Source organism: Phoxinus phoxinus (assembly GCF_949152265.1).
Source record: "Phoxinus phoxinus genome assembly, chromosome: 6".
NCBI lineage: Eukaryota > Metazoa > Chordata > Actinopteri > Cypriniformes > Leuciscidae > Phoxinus > Phoxinus phoxinus.
This window is the reverse complement of record NC_136881.1, coordinates 8,053,782-8,074,934: the sequence shown is the minus strand read 5'-3', so window position 1 is coordinate 8,074,934 and position 21,153 is coordinate 8,053,782. Positions and strand designations below refer to the sequence as shown.

General features: G+C 35.7%; 1 protein-coding gene across 4 annotated transcripts; it reads right to left on the bottom strand.

Moving 5' to 3' along the window:
• Positions 1 to 2,292: 2,292 nt before the first annotated feature.
• Positions 2,293 to 20,324, bottom strand: LOC306999801 (uncharacterized protein). Of its 4 annotated transcripts, none has more exons than XM_079614785.1 (21): positions 19,849 to 20,236; positions 19,115 to 19,215; positions 18,895 to 18,961; positions 18,569 to 18,699; positions 17,405 to 17,493; positions 17,188 to 17,287; positions 16,444 to 16,487; positions 15,720 to 15,797; positions 14,713 to 14,909; positions 13,957 to 14,021; positions 13,737 to 13,843; positions 12,507 to 12,609; positions 12,298 to 12,397; positions 12,112 to 12,151; positions 11,970 to 12,021; positions 11,475 to 11,595; positions 8,499 to 8,582; positions 7,611 to 7,734; positions 6,939 to 7,029; positions 6,504 to 6,607; positions 2,293 to 2,427 (listed from the first exon to the last, which is right to left on the bottom strand). In XM_079614785.1, exons 1-20 carry the CDS (start codon positions 20,096 to 20,098, stop codon positions 6,533 to 6,535), a joined length of 2,019 nt encoding a protein of 672 aa, XP_079470911.1. In that variant the 5' UTR covers positions 20,099 to 20,236; the 3' UTR covers positions 2,293 to 2,427; positions 6,504 to 6,532. The 4 variants fall into 4 exon arrangements, with proteins under 4 accessions (XP_079470911.1, XP_079470912.1, XP_079470913.1 ...); XM_079614786.1 differs by lacking the exon at positions 2,293 to 2,427 and adding an exon at positions 3,620 to 4,082; XM_079614787.1 differs by lacking the exon at positions 2,293 to 2,427 and adding an exon at positions 4,252 to 4,270.
• Positions 20,325 to 21,153: the final 829 nt, after the last annotated feature.

Sequence of the window (21,153 nt, the reverse complement as noted above, 5' to 3'; positions counted from 1 at the left end):
AGACCTTCTCACCCTTTGTGGATAAAATTGCCTAATGTTTTCTATATCTGGAACAAAGAAAGGTATATTGCTGATTGTATAATGAACAAATGTTGCAGCAATGCCGATGTAAGTCCTTAAAACCAAAAACTGACTTGTTAAAAAAAAATCAAGATTTTCCTTTGTTAAATAAAATTGTTACTCTTTACAGTAAGGAGTAATTTTGCAATGAACAATGAGCAATATTTTCCTAATCCTAGCATGCAAGTTCAAAATGTTCATGTTAGTTCACAGTGCATTATCTAATAATGCAACTTTTAATCTTAAAAAAATGTTAAGTGTTAATCTTACTAAATGTTAAGATCAACATTAACTAAGATTATTAACTAAGCTATATATATATATACACACACAGAATGTTCATTGTTAGTTCATGTTAAAGTTAGCATGAACCAACAATGAACATTACCTTAATATTAATCTTAACATATTGAATAATTTTGTTAAGATCAAAAGTTGCATTTGTGCAATTGTCAATATTAGATAGTGCACTGTGAACTAACAAGAACATTTTGAACTTGCATGATGAATATATTGCTGATTGTTCATTCATGTTAGTGAATGCATTAAAATGATTGTAAAGCGTAAGCCTTTAACTACATTAACAAACTAAACCTTATTGTTATGTGTTACCAATAAAATCAACTCGTTTGCCGCCTCACCAGACAAACATAAATTACCAAAGGTATTTGTTAACACTGATTTAAATTGTAAAAATTAAAGTGTAATTGTAAACTCTACTTTTTTTAAAGACTGAAACAATTGGTGTTTATTTTCTTTGGCAAACATCTGAAAATAAACACGCATGCAAATATAGATGTAAAATATTTTTTATTAATTACACATTATTTTAAGATGAAGTAGTTACACACTACTACTTACTATAGTAATAACAGTAAATATGCATAATTACAAGTAACTGATCCTAAACCAAAACCGTAACATTAATTTTTTACATTTAATTTATATACTTATTTGAGTATGTACAATGCAACTACTTCCCCTCAAAATAAAGTGTAACCAATTAATGTTATTAAAAAGTTTGTTCATTCTTTACTGTACATGTTGACAGTTAAAATAACGCTTCCAAAAGGGGGTTCCACAGAAGAACCACTATGGGCTCCCTATGTTGTGTTTCTCAACCCTGGGGTCACTAAAGATTTACGAGGGGTCACGATTCGCTCACTCTAGTTTAAGGGTTATAAGTATGTAACGTTTACCGACACACGATTCATAGTTTAATATTTTATTAATCATTAAAACCGCATTTGATAACCAGGATTTGGATAAACTCTCTGTAAATATTGTCCAGCATTAAGCAAAGTTAGCAACCGTCTCTCATGCAGACACAGCCTCCAGCGTAGGTTTTTTGTGTGTTCTAAAAATCTAAATTTGGATAATAAGCTATAATAAGCTCATGGAGCAGATAAATTAGCCTACCTATAATCGTTAAAGGGATAGTTCATCCAAAAATGAAAATTCTGTCATCATATACTCTCCCTCAAGTTGTTCCAAACCTGAATGAAGTTCTGCTGAACACAAAAGATGATGTTTTGAAGAATGTTTGTAACTAAACAGTTGTGGGGCACCACAATGGAAGTCAATGGGGCCAACTTTGGTTACCGGCATTCTTCAAAATATCTTCTTTTGTGTTCAGCAGAAGAGAGGAATTCATTCAGGTTTGGAACACCTTGAGGGTGAGTAAATGATGACAGAATTTTTATTTTTGGGTGAACTATCCCTTTAAGGATTTTGAACATTAAAATAGGGGTCTCCTGAAACCTTTCAGTGAACAGTTCTTAAAATAACCATTTTTTTTTTTTAGTGTAAAGAACATTACCTATAATAATAACAATCTAAAGATCCCTTTTCCACTAAAGAACCTTTGGAAAGGTTCCATGATGGATGTTAAATTGTGAACCTCTGAAAAGAAAATGCATATTTGTGCTATATTATCACGGAAGAGCATATAAGGCCAATATACCATTTGATTTGACATTTATTAACTTGTTAACATTGTACAATATGTTTTCATAAAAGGTCATACAAATTTACAATATAAAATGTTAATATATGAAGGTAAAAAGAATGAAAAAGATTAAGTTATCAATAGTGAAAAAATACAACTGATGTCAACAGCCGCAGTGATAGGCTACAGCAAAAGAGAGAAAAATACACAAACTTTTTGATACATTAAATAGGCTAGTTCGTGTGGGTTTAGACTTGAAGTGTCTCTTATCCAGCCATCCACAAGATGAAAGGAATGATAAAGGTTAGAAGTGCGGTGGACGGCGCTATTCCAAGAAAAAACATGGAAAGCATTCCGATGACAGTGGTCAGAAGAACACTCCTCTGGTCCCGGATTACTGATTTTAAACTTTCACAGAACTGTTGAATGAAAGAAAGATTGGATAGATGAGATTCAGAGCACTATAACAAACAAAACAAAATGTGATTCGCATCTGAGACGGTGCTGCTGTGTTTTTCTGGGCGCGTATCTAACCAAACCCGGCCACTTGCCACTGAATGAAGCTGTTGTTTCTTTTTGCGCTAAAATGACCCAGATTTTCCGAAAAGCTCTCGGTTAGCCAAATGACGTGAAAATACGGTGTCACTGGAGATGGAAGTTAGGAATTAAAGAGGTGGAACATCCAGCCCTGCGCAATCTGGCATTTAGAATCTTTAAAGATTTCATTAATTCGCATATAGCCTATTCGGACGAAAATTAGCTTAATGTCTACACCCCCAATGTAATTTATGGCTATAAATAATGAGGCTAGTCATTTTGATTTTTTTTTTTTTTTTTTTTGGGCGCGCGGGGGGTGGGGGTGGGTTATGGGGATTAGCCTACTTTTTTTTTTATTGTAGCCTAATTATATTAAGATAATTAAAATAACAAGACTCTTAGACCATCATTACTGCCAGTCAAAGTTTTTTAAATATATAAAACATATTTGTAAAAAAATAAACACCTTGAAAAAATAAAATGGAATGAAAAACTGCCTAGGCCTATTTTTGTTTTAAAAAAAATATGTTAATGTTTGTCCAATCTCAGTAGGCTACTAAATGGTAAAAAAAAGCTGTCACTTGAAAGGAACCCTTTAAAAGGGTTCTATAGCCTGTAGCCTATCATTTATGTAGGTTAATGGGCCACATAGACTTCCAATATATTTGAGATAGAAAAAAAAGGTGTAACTTTTGAAAGGGTACCGCCCCATTGACAGCTTTTGTACCTTTTATTCTGAGTGTAGGGTACAAAAATGAAATGACACTTTAATCCGTTTATAGCCTTGAATTTAGTTTTTGCAGAAATAAGATTTTATAGAACAGGCTAGTAGCTACACACAGTAACTTTTTCCCTTATCGACCCTGCACAAAGTTTTGCATTTCATTTTATGTTTATATTGATTTTGCTAAACCTATTTTAAACAGACCTTAATGCATTAATGACTGTGCGTGTCATGTGAAGAAGAAAGTCAAGAAATTGGAAACATTTAATTATTAACTTTTATATCTAGTGCCCATTGATATGATGTATCGACTCGTCGATTAAAAAAAAAAAATATTCAACCTCGTTTACCTTGTCTGTCTGGAGGCTGACCGCTGTCCCGTAGCGGCAGTAAGTGACAAAATGTTCGCAGTTATTCCAAAGAAGACTGTATGGAATATGACCGATAAGTTTTTCAGCTCTTCTGGCGACCTCCTCAGCGGCCAGCGGCTGTTTCCTCAGGGTAGTATCCATTGTGTTGAGCAAAACAGGGGATCCGAAGGCAAAATCCTCCACCGTGTCGACCCGTATTGATGCATACTTGTAGATCACGCCGAGAAGCAACCTCTTGTTTGTCACTACTTTCTGGATTTGGGATGTGTTGCTCGTCAGGACCAGCAGTATGTCAGGCATGAGGTGGGCAACTTTGTTGTCACCGAGATAAATGCCAAAGTGAGTAAACAAAGTGCGAGGAACCTCCAAAAGATCTCCGCGCTGGAAATAAGTGCTCTCCTCGCGACGCTTTGTGCATCTTTCTTGTTTAGATGAAGTGGTTCTGAAAAAGTTAAAATGTGCAAGTAGGAAGGTTTTCTCCAACAGTAGAGCAAGAGAATCTAACATTTTGCAGTGCTGCTCAGGCTTCACTTTCCCCGCTTCGTTTTATTCTAAGGAGCAGCGGTCCGGCATGACGTCAGTGCGTTAGCTGAAAAGACTATTGGTCACTATTGATGCGCTATCGAAGAGCTGTAAAAATGTAAACGAAAGAAAATGTAAATAAAACCTGCTAATTGATTACCTGTAAGATACCTTATCATACGGTAAAATATAGCATGCATGTAAACCAATGCATATTAGTTTATAAGTAAAACTCACCATGCATCCAGAAATGCTTAACTATTTAAGTTTTACAGTGAAGTTCTGGTTAACGCATCAGTTTGTGGACATGTTTTAAAAATGTGTAGAAAGAATACATGCAAACCGCATGTATACTGCATATATACACATACATATATTTAAACATACATACGTCTGTTTGTATACATATTAGTCACTTTTCAAATTCAGGTTCTACGAATCAAGTTAATTTATTCTTATGGCTATTGCTCGAAAATGAACAAACAAACGAGTTCAACTGAATGTCTCTGAGCTCCAGCAGCGTCTGGATTTTCTCTGATGTAGGTACGGGCAGGGTAGATGAATGTGGAAAAAGTGAGAGCAGAAAGTTTGGCCAACCGTGGTTTGAAGTTGAGAGCTGGTTCATGCCATGTGGCAATAATTAAAGTCCTCAATACATTCACCCAGACCGCACCAAACAAGAGCTCCTTTTACCAATAGACCAGTTCGCGGGCCGAGCAGACAGAGCACATGTCAGCACTTTATTAAAAGTCCCCAGAAATGTAGCCATCACATTTCCAAAACAGAAAAGGATTGAATTCACCGTGAGTTCAGCAGCATACTAATGAATACCAATAGCAGCTAATGGTCTTAACTAAGAGTGTGTCAATGGAATGAAAACAACCGATTGTCTTGTAAATAGTCCAGCTCCATACAACCCTTAATGCAAAGTTTATAAAACCCACATTGAGCTTAAGAGGACATTATGTGGTCAAAGTTGTAGCAAGATGATGCAAAGCAGTCTTAACTCAGAGATAAAGGAAAGGATTAAAGCTGCACCCTCCCCCTGAGGTTTAGTTTAGTGGGAGAGCGATGATGGACAGGAGGAGAAATCAGTGTCAGGATGGTAACAAAGGTGTCCCAGTGAGGGCAAAAGCTGAATGTTGAGGGATTAGTGATTACTTGGTGCTCTCTCGGGGCTGTTGCTTGTTTGAACAGCAGTGGAGCGCTGAAAGATAGCGGGTGATAAATGACAAGCCATTCATCTTCCTTCCCTGTTTTGTCCCCCAGCATCCCAAAGTCTGTATGTGACAGCTGAATGCGCTTGTGATAAATGTGCGAGTTTTGAGGGAGAGTGATTTCAGTTTATGTGACCGCGTATGTGTTTGTTGTGAATGACACTCCGTTGCATTGAGACGAAGCCAAGAAGCTCTGCAAGCGTACAATGAGGAACTGCTGGATCTGTCTGTCGGCCGTTGACAAATGAACGCTTCACATGTCTCGCCTTCCACTTCCTTTTGATCACTCTGTGCTGCTAAGATCATGCTGTTAGCACATGCTAATGCGGGTCAAAACATCGCAGTTCGAACGATTTCCCATAAAACCTAATAAAAGAATGTGTTAACGTCACAGTGAATAAAAATGCATGAGGTATTTGAGTTTGGGCCATTTTCTACAATCACTCAAATACCTCATTGATGAGCACTGATTTCGTTTTTACAAAGTTTTTTTTTCTGCGGCATTCAAGCTAATTCTTCTTCCTTAGAATACATGCGTTTATCTTCGACGGTAATAACGAACTCGGTCATCAGAAGAGGAAAAACCTTTTGCTCTCTGCCTTCCTGTGTCGATAGGGGTCAGAGGTAATGAGAGGACGTTTTATATGGGGACTTCAAGGGTTTATTGTTTTGCTGTCGCTTGTAAGACGTGGCCAACTCAACACAACTAAGTGAAGTACGGCATTCTCTAATGTATACACTACATATCAAAGTGCTTGCATGTTCAACAACGACCCAACAAAACTCACATTCAACTTCAATTGGCTCTTTGTTTTGTTTATACTGATAAACTAAAAATAAATGCAATGCTCGTTAGTACTACTAATCATTCTTAATAATTACAACAGAAAATAAAAATGATTAAAGGCACAGTTATGCGTTTAAACGCTTCACATTTTGATTCCGTGGAATCATTTGAACAGTTTGGAAACTGTTAGTAGACACAAACTAAAACGGAAGACACTGTTTACATTGTACAAACTTCATAATATAATCCATCTGGACATTTTCAAACATTATAAAACTACTTTTTTTTACATTATCCATTTGAAGCACTTTTTTTTAAATGTGAAATCTCAACACACCACTGGCATCTTTCAGTCTTCGTCCTTTTTTAATCGACCATTGATTTCAGATCAGGTAGGCCTCTCAGTTTGTAGTCAAGCAGCATTTGCCCATAGGCTTTTCCCTGCAGAATAACACATTTTTAGTAACACTAAAAACACAATGTTACACTATGTGGTAATTTTTTCTTACTGACCCCAAATTTGGTATCATGACATACATATTTGGAATGACACAAGGGTGGGAAAACATTTCCGAGCCATTTCTTTAAGGTTGTAAATAGCTAGATCAAGTAATATCATACCAAGTGTGAACTGCTTTCTTCTTTAAAAATACTTTTTCTCCCCAACATTTTTTAGCTAACCTTCTCTGTGAAACTTCTAAAAGACCCACACTGGTTGAAGTCACTGTGCCTGTGTCCATTTTGCGAGTTTGTTTGAATGAATGTGTGTTACCTGAGGGTCGCTGCGCAGAGACGCCACCCCTCCCCCTCCGAGTGAGTTTGGAAGAATGAAGTTCAGGCCGTGAATGCCAGGCAACTCGTACCTGGAAGCCACCACAAACATGTGAAATACATTATTTTAATTGAGATCACCTCCCGGTTTTCACACATCTGTGCATTAGCTCACACCACACTTTCATACAGATAGGCATCTAGACATGTCAGTCCTCAGCATGAGGTGGTCCTCATTAGCGGCACCAAAGGCGTTTTCCCTAACCCATAAAACAAGAGGCTTGCATGCGCGCACACACACACACACACACACACACACACACACACACACACACACACACACACACACACACACACACACACACACACACACACACACACACACGTCTTTAAAAAGCTGCAGATGTTGAGAAGCTCAGTATAAAGGTGTTACAATGTTTATGTTGTGTAACTTTAACTTACTTACAGCTTCAGACATCAACTGGCAATGATTTCCTTAAAAACAGACTACCGTATACTAACAAAGTATTATATTGTGTTTTATGATAATCGTTTATTTAAAAGATCGGCTATTTTGCTTTTTCCCCTATTCAAACCATAACAAACCATAACCTTTTGATGTCTTTCCCCACTGAACGCACATCTGCTAGCACATTTTTGGAATTCTTCTTACCGAATGACGGAGGGTTCATCAGTCTGATCCTTTCTGATCAAATGTTGGAAATACTGCTCCACAACTTCAGCAGTTAAAAACTTTTTCAGGTAGGGGAAATACAGTGGGTGTCTTGCAATAACCCCTAAACACAGAAGTTATACATACAGATTTATTGATATATACCGGTAGAATAGACATGTGACATATCTACCCTAAATATTTGATTTATACCATCATGCTGAATGATATTACCATATTCATGTAACTTAAAAAAAAAAAAAAAGTCTGGTACTCTTCTCAAAAACATGACAGTGGCTTTTAAGTTTAGTCGTTTTATGTTCCCAGTACAACTCACACATGCAAAAAGTCATAGATTACCAGAATTTCTCTACATTTGCATATGCATTTTTTATTTATAATAATGTACAGACAGACAGACAGACTAGAGATAGATAGACAGACAGACTAGAGATAGATAGATAGATAGACAGACAGACTAGAGATAGATAGATAGATAGATAGATAGATAGATAGATAGATTGATAGATAGATAGATAGATAGATAGATAGATAGATATTTCGACATGAGAAAAGCTAACAAATGATGTAAAAAAAAAAAAACCAGACTCACAGTCTACTATGAATGACACATAACCACCCGTCACATCGAAGATGAAGTTAAAACTAGGGCAAGTTGCCACATCACAAGAGAGTGTTGCCTTTTGGGCTGCAGACAGTGGGCTGTGATTCGTGGTTTGTGGTCAGAGAACATGGCCTGACCCAGCATTTTCCCAGCATTTAAAGCCAGAATGGCTTTTTTGGTGTGACATTGACATGCAATAAGCAAATTGTCTCATCGTGGAAATATTATTCACTGCGTGTGAAAGCACATGGAGAAACACTTACCAATGTTTGCGGAGTCCCCTTTGTCTCCACTGCGCGTGTATGCTAACTCCTCCAGTCTGAAGGTATGCGGCCCAGAGGGCAGATCTGAAAGAGAGACAATTTTGTTCTCAGTGTAATTAAATTCAGCAGTTGGCAGGTTGAACTAACAGCGAGCATCTGAGCCCATTTTGTCAGCACACATATTGCATATTGATCTGATTGATTATTTAAATAGGAATGAGCAAATAAAAATGACCATTTACACTATTGTTCAAATGTTTGTGGTCAGTAAGATAAAAAAAAAAAAAAAATTATTATTTTTATACAGCAAGGATGCATTAGAACAATAAAAAGAAATACCAGTAAAGACATTTCTTATATTACAAAATATTTTTATTTCAAATAAATGCTGTTCTTGTGAACTTTCTGTTCATCAAAGAATTCTGAGAAAATGTATCACAGTTTCCCAAAACAATATTTATAAGCAGCACAACTGTTTTCAACATTAATCATTTCAAGAACTGTTTCTTGAGCAGAAATTAATCATATTAGAATGATTTCTGAAGGATCATGTGACACTGAAGACTGGAGGAATGATGCTGAAAATATTAGTTTCGGCATCACAAGAATACATTACATTTTAAAATATATTAAAATAGAAAACAGATATTTTAAATTGTAATAATATATATTTTTTTTTACTGTATTTCTTACCAAATAAATGCAGCCTTGGTGAGGATAAGATACTTCGTACAGAAATTCGTACAGACCTCAAATTCTTTAAAGGTAGTGTATGTTTTACTGTAGAAAATGTAACAGGCCACTATGATGCTGGTGTGTTTGGGTTGTTGCCAGGGTGTTGCAATGTGGTTCTTAGGATGTTGTGAGTGGTTGCTTATTGTCCCAAGTCTAAAAAGCCCAATGTTGAGTCTCTATGTCCACAGATACGTTTTTTTTTTTTTCTTCATGGAGTTTCGAATCAGTATGACTAACTCTCTTCTGAAAAGGAGATGCTTAAAGCAGAATCCCTAAGACGCTTAAGATTTTCTATGAATAACAACCAAAATAATCAGTCTGTTTTTCATTCAAAGCTAGTTTAAGCTTTGAGGAGACCGTATACGACTGCATCCATGATGCTTTTGGTACTTTTTGGAGCTTTTGGTGTTATGCACCTTTATTGCATTGAGAAGAGCAGCATGCACATTCTTCAAAATGTTTATGTTCCACAGAAGACAGATTTCATTTTCGAGTGAACTATATCAATAGTGAATAGTGATGGTTGGTTCTTTTGGAGTTCAACACAGCTCTTTGGAGGTTATCATTGACTACATCCCCATTAATCAGTTTTTCTGTCTCTGAAAAATGCCCTTGGGCTGCGGTAACGTTAGAAGCCTCTCTTACAATCAGCTCTCTGTGATGCTCTAATCACCGTGGCTCCAGGTTCGTCTGTCTGTCCATTTGAGTGGGAAGGAGAGCGAAACAAAGTGAAAAGAAAAAAAGCACAGTGTCTATGTCGCTTTATTTTGTGTTCATTTGTATTTAAGACCTTCAAGTGTTTGTGTGCATGGCCCTTGGATATTTGTGAATGAATGCGAGTGTGTGCGTAACAGTCTGTGCTTGCGTGTTAAAACGCTAGATCCAATGAAAGGGTGTTTCTGATTATTAAAAGGGTTTAGCTGCTTGTTTAGGGCAACCGAGAAGTGGCAAATAGATAAAGAGACTCATGCAAACACTGCCAGAACACTACAAAGGTTGTGCTTTTCAGAGAGCCTAAAGCAAAGAACTCTGGGAAAACAAGCAGCACTGGATTCCGGTGCAAGGGATCTTATAAAACCTTCTCTTGGTAGAACAATCAAATTGGCCCTTAAAACCAGGCTTAAGCCCATTTCTTTCAGTTGAGTTTGTTGCTCAAGCATTCCATCCATTTGCACCTTGAAGTAGGTCATATCAAACACTGCATGCTTACCTCCATGTGAAAAGAAACTGTTTTGATACACAAGAGAGTCTGTCATTAATAGGGATTAGTCACAATGTGCTGATTTGGGAAGAATTTTGGAGAGAAAAAAAACTTTGGTGCTGGGAAGCGTACAAAGCATGTTATCTAAGAAAAAAGATATTACAGATAAAAAAAGATAAAAAAAGATATTAAAAAGATATTATATATTATAAGGACATATTATCCTTATCATATTCAGACTTCTTTTGAACAAATTACTTTTGAATTAAGTTAGTATAGAAGCTTCACTCTTTCTGCAAAGAAAATGAATGCGTTCACAAGGAGACGGGTTGATTATTTATTGTCATTAAATGAAACGTTATGCATATTTAATTTAAAGCATATTGTGTGACCTTTAGACGTGGTGTGGAGTGGAGCTCGAATGAAGGAATGAATGAGGCATTTATATAGTGTTTTCATATGAACTACTGTACACCCAAAGCGCGACAGTTGGGGTTTCAACCTTCTTTCATTTTATGGAAAAGAGCATCTTGCTAAATAACAAGCAAGTTATTTTAACTAAATAGGGTTTCTTAACCTTCGAACTGATTTCTTTAATGCTTTTAAAAGCATTTTAAAAGTCTCACTAATTATTTGTTAAAAAACAAAACAGTAAAAAACAGCCACATTGTGAAATAGTATTGCTATTTAAAATAATTGTTTTCTATTTGAATATATTTTTCAGCAGCCACTCCAGTGATCCTTCAGAAATCACTATAGTATATTGTAATTAATATGTTTATTATCAAAGAAAACAGTTGTGCTGCTTAATATTTTTGTGGTAACTGTGACACATTTTTGGGTAATCTTTGATGAATAGTCAATAGTCAGAAATTCAAAAGAGCAGCATTTATCTGAAATATATTTTTTTGTAACATTATACTGTCACTTTTGATCAATTTATAAATAAAAGTACTGACCCTAAACTTTTAAAGTAGTAAGTGTCAGGTAGATTCATTTTTGTGTGAACTATTCACTTTACATTTTGTATCCTGGGGTACCTGTGGGTTTTCCTCTGTATTCCTCTGAGGGGAGGGAGGGGTCGTGTCTTTCTGCTAATGAAGGGTCCGTCACCACCTCTCTGTGTGTCTCCACAAGCTCCCCATTCACATGAATGTGCACCTGAAATCAACAATTAAGAGTCATTCATTCACACAATCACCCTATGTATATTTTAAATGAACCATTTGCATATTCTGTCCAATCCATATAGAATTTCCTTTTAATTTAATGCACATTTTGATTTTGTTGTATCAGTTCACTTATAAAAAAACATACAATGATGGTACCAGATACTTGATAGATGAAGCATGAATTCAGGTTAATCCGGACTTTTTTTTCCATTCATCTCAATAAGAAATGTGAGCCAGTTTGCCTGAATTCACCCAATACTATGGTACTGTATTACTATATTCATAAAACATGGTATTTGAAACATTCTCCCAAAAAATAAAATATATAGAATGAAATAGTACAAAAACTATCCAGATCTGTACCTCCAGATCTGCTTTGGGATGCAGGAAAAAGAAAGGTTTCAGAACTGGTGATCTAGAAAGATAAATAAGATACAACATTTTTCATGTTACACTTTTATCCAAAGATATACAGTTTTTGGTACTTAAAGAACTACTAACTCACATTCTTGGTCGCCCTCCCACAATAGCTGTGAGTCCTGGAGCTGTAGAGGAGAGAGAGAGAGAGAGAAAGAAATAAGATACTGACCTGAGAGTTTCAAATGTTTCTTCAGCTTTCCATGAACAGTGAGCTTAACCACAGTGGTTTGGAAACAGAGTAGGATAAGATTGAGTTGAGGTTTTAACTCACCCATGCCTGTTCCCGCTGGTGCCACCTCTCTGGAGAAAAACTCTAGCGCTTTCTTCTGCTTGTGATGGACGGCCACCCAAACCACAGCCTCACGAAGACCCTGCGCAATAAAGAACAGCCTTCAAAAACTGTAGGATATTTGTTCTAATTGTAAATGGACTGTGATGTTACACACAATTTTGAATGGAAAACAGAAACAGACAGCCTACTTTATTGACTGCATGTGGTCCATATGTGTCCTCAGCGCCCAGAACTTGAATGTTGACTTCAGCATAGTCCTCCAAACCCAGCTGTCTGAAAATTCGCTGGGTCCTACAGATGATGTTTCAGCATAAAGTGCTACAGTCTTAGAAAAAAAGGTTCAATAAGGTTCTATATAAAACCCTAGGGTTCTTGACTCCATTTTAAGAGCCATTTATATCAAAAAAGTTCTATATAAGGAGAAATGTCTTAAATTATATCATAATACTTTCATGTTTAAAGGGTTATTTCGATTCGTTCTAGTGGTAAAGTATAATTACAAGCTGTTTAAGTCATAAAATGTTGTTAAAGTGCTATTTTAAAGGTTTGTTTTGAAGGTCTCCTAGGCTACAATAGGCTTACATGAATTCAAGGTAAAAAAAACACTTTATTTTTCTCATAATATACATTGCACATCACCTCATTTTTCAAAGAGAAACCGGTAAGTTCAAAGATTCAGTCTCTCTAAACCACTCCTTTCTGAGATACTACTCTGCTCTGATTGGTCAGACGGCCCAGTCTGTTGTGATTGGTCGATCACTTACAGTGCATGAGGGAAACGAAACGCCACATTTTAGCTCCGGAGGCTTCCTCAGCGCTTGATACAGAGTGATACGAACGATTTTCTGACCAAAATTATTGTGTTTTTCCTTATTTATAAAATGATCCCATAATGGGAAACTACTATATATGAAGCACCTGACAGAACCCTCTTTGATTCTATATAGAACCTTTTCTTCTAAGAGTGTACAGTTAATTTCATATAATTGTATCATGCATTTATAGCTCTAGAGGGGGGTTAATGCACATTTTAAACACTTTAAAACATTGTATTGTAACTTTTTTAATGTAATCTTGACTGGCAAAAGGCCAATTCACGCCAAACCAATGGCAACAGACACTTTGTCTGGTTTTTGTCGGATCAGTGTGTTACCCCTGCCGGCGTCTTGCCGTTGGTCAACACTTGTTTTCACCAATTAAACATGTTCAGTCATCGTTTGTCGGTTTGTGGAATGTCTGAGAAGTGACGTACGGTAATCTGGTGATTGTCCGCATTGGTTTGCTATATGAATTGTCCTTTAATCTAACTTATACCAACTTGTATTGCCGATTCCAATGGTAAAAATGTGTTGTTTTTTAAACAATTAATTAATTATCAAGTATTTGACATACAAAATCACTAAAAGTAAAGCCTTAACCTTTTGATAATACTCTCTGCTGTTCTTCTGGCTTTTTCCACAGCTCTCGGACCACCAACAGGACAAACTGCAGTCGCCCTGAACCCATCCACATATGTGGCACAAACCTTGACATGATAAAATACAAGCCATAACCAATTTTTTTTTATAATAAAAAAAGCTAATTTATTAATTCTTGATTATACTTCTTAAACCAACTCGGGTGGAAAAGTTAACCCACCTTGTAGTCACCTGATGGAGGTGATCCCTTGGCACCATCTACTTTCACTGCTCCACCATCCACATCTAGAAATCAGAAGGGCAAAACAAGTGATAGTGAAATAGCATTAGTAATAAAGTAAATATAAATAATTCATATTTATAAAAAAATTTTTTTTTTAATAATGTGATCTTAATCTATGGCAGTTTAGGTTTTGAGTAAAAATAATATAATAAAATAAATGCTCATTTAAATGAATCAGTCTTGAGATATTTTTATATATAGCAGCTATTGGTCACATTCATCTTTAAAACATATTGATCTCAGCTATTTTAAATGTTTCCACAAAAGATCAAATCAAGCTAGTGTACATACTGTACTGTTAGCTTACTGATTACATGGACGATGAGATGGAAGTTTAGGGGACAAATAAAATATTTGTTTTGTGACAGAAAATAACATTTAAATGGAAGAGGTTGTAAAGGTTATAGCAGATAGCTGGAACCGGCTCTTAGGTAGCCAGTCTAGACAACTGGTGTAAAATCAATGGGGCTGCGTCTCTGAGTAAGATATTTAGAGATAATAAACAACAATCTGATCACTGCGTGAGGACTTTCTACTGGAGATAAGTACTGTCACCAACCAGCGTTGGCTTGCTTAAAGTTGTCTCTCCACAATATTAAAATGATTAATAATTGTAAAAATGCCACTGCCAGAGTATCAGAAACAACCATGCTTGTAAGATCCAGTAAAAGCTGACTAAAAAATAATAATGACCTGGGATCTCAGTAATGGTGACATTGGAGAAGTCACATGTCACATCAGGTAGGAGGTAATGCTGTGGGTCTCCGATCTCATACACTAATTGCTCTGCCACTGTGCCAAATGAAACTAGCCCACCGGTTTCTGGAGGTTTGGACAGTGTAAATGAACCATCAGCAGAACATTCTACCACAGGGAAGCCCATGTTATCCCTGCAAATCAAATGAGAATGCACATAATACTTCCCACTGTTATTATAAACAAAGAATGGGGTATGTTTTGTCTTTTATTTACTGAATACAAGACATCTAAAGCGTCAAGGAGTCAAGAATATGCGTCATATTTCAGACCTAACAGAATTAACAACAAATTTTACTTAAAGAGAAGAAAGCCTTTTTCAGGACCATTTTTCAGGATTTTTAGTTACACTTTATTTGAAGGTGTCTGTGTTACAGTACATTTAAGTACTGAGTAAAAATAATTAACTACATGTACTCACTATAGGGCAAGGGTTAGGATTAGGGTGTGGTTTAGGGGTAGTTGCGTGTAATTATGCACAAGTTATAGTAACTACAACAGTAACTACATGTAACAAGGACATTGTAAAATAAAGTGTTATCAGATTATTTGGCACTGTGACATTATTTTCATGACAATCTTTAAGCAAAGATATGATGTCTTAATGAAATTAAGTATGAAATACTGCATTCAGGTATACATACAGTGTACTGTATTATGTTACAGTTATAGTCAGTTATGTTCTGGTTTGGCTATGTTTCATTGTGTTTTGATTCTGTCTTCCTTGACTTTTCAGTTTGTCTGTTTATTCATCCCATTAACCTGTTGGTTCATCAATTATCTCATTAGTTCTTTTCTTTGCTCTGTGTACTTAGGACCTGAGTTCTCATTAGTTCTCCGTCCGTTATTGCAATAATGAGAATCTAATGCAACTGAGAATAAATAAAAAAACATAAAAGTGAAACACAAATGTGCCATGAATATATCAGATTCTGAGTTGTTACCAGTCAGGAACTGTGTGCCAGTCTGTGAAAATCCCCCCTGTGGCCTGCGCACCGCACTCAATCAGATGACCTGCAAGGCTACAACAGAAAAAAAAATTCTCATGAAATTTCTTGGTAACCAAAACAGGAACAGACCTTGGCTAATAACGTAAATGTGGTTAACCACACATATTCTTACACTGAGAGGTCCTTCACAACACGCGACAAGAACAAATGATTCATGTATGGCTGTCTGACCTTATGTTCACCTCAGACCAGTGTGCGTGTGTGTGTGTGTGTGTGTGTGTGTGTGTGTGTGTGTGTGTGTGTGTGTGTGTGTGTGTGTGTGTGTGTGTGTGTGTACGTGGCCTAGTAAACCCTACATTATGATGACAAAATGTCTCCACAAAGATGGCAATACCCGATATCCTTGTCCTTGTGGGGACATTTTTTGGTCCCCATGAGAAAATACTTATAAATCATACTAAGAAATGTTTCTTAAAAATGTAAAAATGCAGAAAGTTTTCTGTGATGGGTGGGTTAAGGGCTAGGGTTAGTGTAAGGGGATAGAATATACAGTTTGTACAGTATAAAAATCATTATGTCTGTGGAAAGTCCCCATTAAACATGAAAACACAACGTGTGTGTGTGTGTGTGTGTGTGTGTGTGTGTGTGTGTGTGTGTGTGTGTGTGTGTGTGTGTGTGTGTGTGTGTGTGTTTCAAGAGCTCACAGATTGAACAGTACCTTCCAGCAGCCAACAGCTCATAGTTATTGGAGTCCCAGGCAAACTGTTAAAGGACAAATGTTATAATAATTTTAATATAAATAATTTGTACATTTATTTAAGAGAGACCTATTTCAAAACATTTTAAAATCTTGTTTTTGATATATACGTGTGTATATATATATACTACTTACAGTATTTTGAAATAAATTACAATAATGAAAATATAATGCAACTAAGAATGAAAAAACATACAAATGAAACATCAAAGACTGTAATAATAATTTGTTGAGACAACATGCTATATAAATTATGTGTATACACGTATTTATAAGAGACTTATTTAAAAAAAATATTTAATTATAGTTTTAAAAAAAGTTAAATGAAGTCAAGGAATCTTTGGGTTTGTCTTGAAAATCCAAATGCTAGACTGAGAGGAGGTTCTGTGGATGTAAAATATGCACTTTTTGTGAATGAAAAATACTGCCAAATATGTTCAGAAATTCTGTTAAAAGCACCACTACAATAACAGATTAACAAGAAAACGGGGGTAGGTGTTTTAAATTTGAATGTGAATTACTTTTGGATTTTGGACCTCTCCCTGTAGAAGCTAAAGTAAACTTAGCTCTTTCTGGAAAGATACGCAGCCGGTGTGTAACTTGTTTCGGTTTCAAATTACCGACTCGTCGTTACTGATGAGTCTGTTACACAATGTCTGTGTTGCACAGGAAATCTGAAGAACGCTCCTGCATGACAAACCTTACCGAATGCATCAGCGGCCCAAGAACCACAGCGCTGTCCACACAGCGTCCCGTCACAACAATATCAGCCCCGAGGTCCAGGCACCGTTTAATGGGGAGGGCTCTGAGAGATACAGACACAAGAAAGCTGAATCTCATATGCTCAAACCACTAGTGCGGCTCCAGGCATGAATAACAGACAGGACCAAATGACACGCTGTAATTAACTTGTAGTTCTTACCCAAAATACGCATTCATGCTGTGAACGGCTTTTGGAAGTGGTTTCTTTCCCTCTGAATCAGTCATCCTGAGTTCAGTCAAAGAGTCTTTCTAGGATACACAACAAACCAAAAGATCACAGGAAAGATTTCAACACTGTCGAAAGGGTAGAGGATATAATATTAGTGCTATGGCTATATAGTAATAATATCTTATACTTAGTTTAGGAATTTGAACAAACCCATAAGAATTATTGCAATGAAATAGGGCAAGAAGAAGGGCAATGTTTTACAGGTGGTGCTTGCCAAGGGAAATACACACCTATACCCATAAGTAGTGTTAAAGTATTAACTATACCGTTCGAAGGTTCAGGTGGGTCAGTACATTTTTTTTTTAATGCTTTTATGCTCACCAATGCTGCATTTATTTAATCAAATATACAGTAATATTGTGAAACATTTTTACATTTTAAAATAACGGTTTCCTATTTGAATTTACTTTAAAGTGTAATTTAATCCTGTGATGCAAAGCTAAATTTTCAGCACCATTACTCCAGTCTTCAGTGTCACATGATCCTTCAGAAATCATTCTAATATGCTGACTTCCTGCTCAAGAAATATTTCTTATTATGAGCAATGATGAAAACAGTTTGTGATGCTTAATATTTTTGTGGAAACTAATAAAACATTTTCAGGACTTGTTGATAAAAAGTTGTTTTTACAGGACTTGTTTTTTACATTATTATTGTCTTTACTGTCACTTTTTATCAGTCTAATGCATCATTGCTGATTAATTTGAATGGTAGTATAAGTATTATTCAAATATTGTAAAACAAATCTAGTCATTAAATATGATGCCCTCCGATCTATGATGTGTGTTGAATAATAGATGCTAGGACACTAAATACAAAATCAAGCGCATTCAAAACTGTATTGTTTGTTGTGATATATCATTTGGCTATCGGATATGGCTTTCGTGTTGGATTACACTGACACCTAGTGATGTGGCTGTAGCATCAGGAAAAGGCTAAAGTTTTGTAGAACTGTGGGTATTTGTCCAATAATAGGAGGGTTACTGAGATAAAAAGAGTAGTATTTGGCTGGTCATGTGATCAACATGTCAGCTCCTATGAGGCAAGTAAATGCCCATGCATCTCATAAGCATAAATAAACTAAGGTTCAATTACCTTTGGCATCAGGTCATCGCCAGTAACCACAGCTACCTTCAAGTCAAGTCCCGCCTTTTTAACTACTTCCTGTAAAGCTGCTCCACAGGCCAGAGGATTGACGCCTCCAGCATTACTGACCACACGAATGCCTACAGGGGGAAGAAAACAGCAGGACAACAAGACATTCAGTCTAAAAAGTATTTCCATAAAACATTATGAATAAAGCTAAACCATTTTTGCATGTTATATTATACAATAAAAGTAAATATATCACAATACAACCCATATAAACATTATTTAATATAAGTCTGTCAAATTCTTATCATAACTTAACATAACTTTACCTCTTTTGCTGATATCCTTAATAAAGGGGGTAAGTGAAAGGACGAAATCAGGAGCGTATCCCATATTCTTTAAGAAAAGGGAGCATTGTTAATCTAAGTGTGTATCATAATTAACAAATTAAGTCAACAATATTATTAAATATCACAGAATCACCCTTACTTTATTAACTTACACCAACAAAAGCAGTTTTGTGGGTCACATCAGGTATACATAACTTACAGGTGCTTTAGCTTTGGCTGCTGAGAGCAGTGACATGGTGATTTCTGACAGATAATCAAACACAAGGAAGTCCAATTTCCCACCATATATGAGCTGAGGAACTGCATGGAAGAGATTTTGTGAGATTTGATGATGGTTCTTTTTACACAATTTCATCAAGACAAAATTGGCCCAAACAGTAGGCTATTTGAACACTTACGCCACACTTAAAAATTTATGAATGAATTAAAAACAAAATATCAAACCAAGTGGCATTTATTCTTGAGAAATATTGCACTAGCATACTTTTACAAGCAAAACATTTTACACAATTTTATTTTAATAGCTAGTGATAACATAAGGCCGTTTCATAAAGACAAAAAATATTTGGACATTTGTGGTTGTTAAACTTTATGATTATGAACATACATTAGTCCACTAAAATGAGCATGATAACTAGTTGGAAGAAAATGTAGTAGCCTATCATTTGTTTTCAGATTCCCGGTTGTTTTGATGTAATTTAATATAATGCAGTCAGTGAATGTCAAACAACAATTTTTCTTTGTAGAAACTGTGAAAGAGTGAAAAGGCTTTGGTGACATCTAGTGGCCAGTCTAGGAAACTACATATATAAAGTTTTTAGGTCGCTTGTTTTTGTGTACTTTCTTGTTAAGAACTAATATGCAGAGATGGATAAATAACTTATAATAACCAATGTCAAATTACATAAAGTAAAATTAATTAAATTTAAATACCTGACGTTGCAGTATCACCCCAAAACCCCGACGCGCATCCAATACGCACAGTCCGGTGTGCTGATGAGGCGTAATGTCTGTTACTGCTTCTGTGACGTGTTTCTCTTGTAAAACATCTGACAGTAGTTGCAGGTTTGGTGATATTGTGTGAATATGAAACATTATTCCCGCAGAAAGGCAGTGTTGAGGTTGAACAAACTCTCAATGTCAAACGATGCAAACTCCCGGATATGCGCGTGAGATTCGTCATGATCGACAAACGCGTTTCTTTTCAATTTATTTTTTTATGCGGACAGACAGGTAGCCTGCGGTAGCACACCTACTAGCCTACAAGACTAGACTTTCAAAGTACATTCTCGTACTACACACAATCTCATCCGTGTAGGACAAAATAATGTTGTCGTGGTTCCTACTATTCTAGGACACACACACACACACACACACACGTGTGACTATATGTGCATTGTAGCCTATGTGCTTCTGCTATATTAGGCTACTATATTTATTACTATGCTAGCCTATTTTAGCAGTTGGCATTTTTTTCTATTATGAGCATATTTAAAGGTTTAATTGGCAAATTATACAATCTTTTTAAGATTATATTATATTTTAAGTTCTATAGACCCAACAGAAATGGTCACCAAATTTAACAATTACATATGCGATTTGTAATATAATTTCAGAAGCAAAATGCCACTTTGCATGTTTTTTTAATTTTATTTTTTAATTTTTTTTAATTAATTTTTTTTTATAATAAATGTATTCAAATTAAAAGTAGTTATAGATTTTGTTGGCAGATGGATGACAATTTGGTAGCCAAAAGTGTTATCCTTTGTAAAATCATGATTAAAGTAGAACATTTAAAAAACATTAAAGCTGAGCTGTCTTTCATCAACATAAGAGATGTTATCTGTAGTGCAACGAGAGTGCACATCAAAAACAACTTAAAACAAACATTAGTTGTGTAATTGAAAAGGACAGTCTGATCTTCACGGACACAAGTTCCCTCTTTCAATGTGCAAATCATGTTTGCAAACATTCAGTGAATCATCCTGTTGAATCAGTCAGTAAGCAATGATTTATCCACAACCCTGAAATTATATAAAAATTTGTAAAATATAGTTCAAATGTTAAACAACTTATACACTTCCGTTAAAAGGCTTGGGATCAGTATATTTTTGAACCTCACCAAGGCTGCATTTATTTGATAAAAATAAAATAAAAACTGTATGTGAAATATTATTACAATTTAAAATAACTGTTTTCTATTTTAATATCTTAACATGCAATTTATTCCTTAATTAT

Excerpts from the sequence above, each read along its gene's own strand:
- LOC306999801 (XM_079614784.1), bottom strand. The coding sequence starts at position 20,098 with ATGACGAATCTCACGCGCATATCCGGGAGTTTGCATCGTTTGACATTG. Across the intron at positions 17,288-17,404 it reads AGCATGAATGCGTATTTTGG|AGCCCTCCCCATTAAACGGT; the intron begins GTAAGAACTACA and ends TGTATCTCTCAG. Across the intron at positions 15,798-16,443 it reads GAGCTGTTGGCTGCTGGAAG|CCTTGCAGGTCATCTGATTG; the intron begins GTACTGTTCAAT and ends TTTCTGTTGTAG.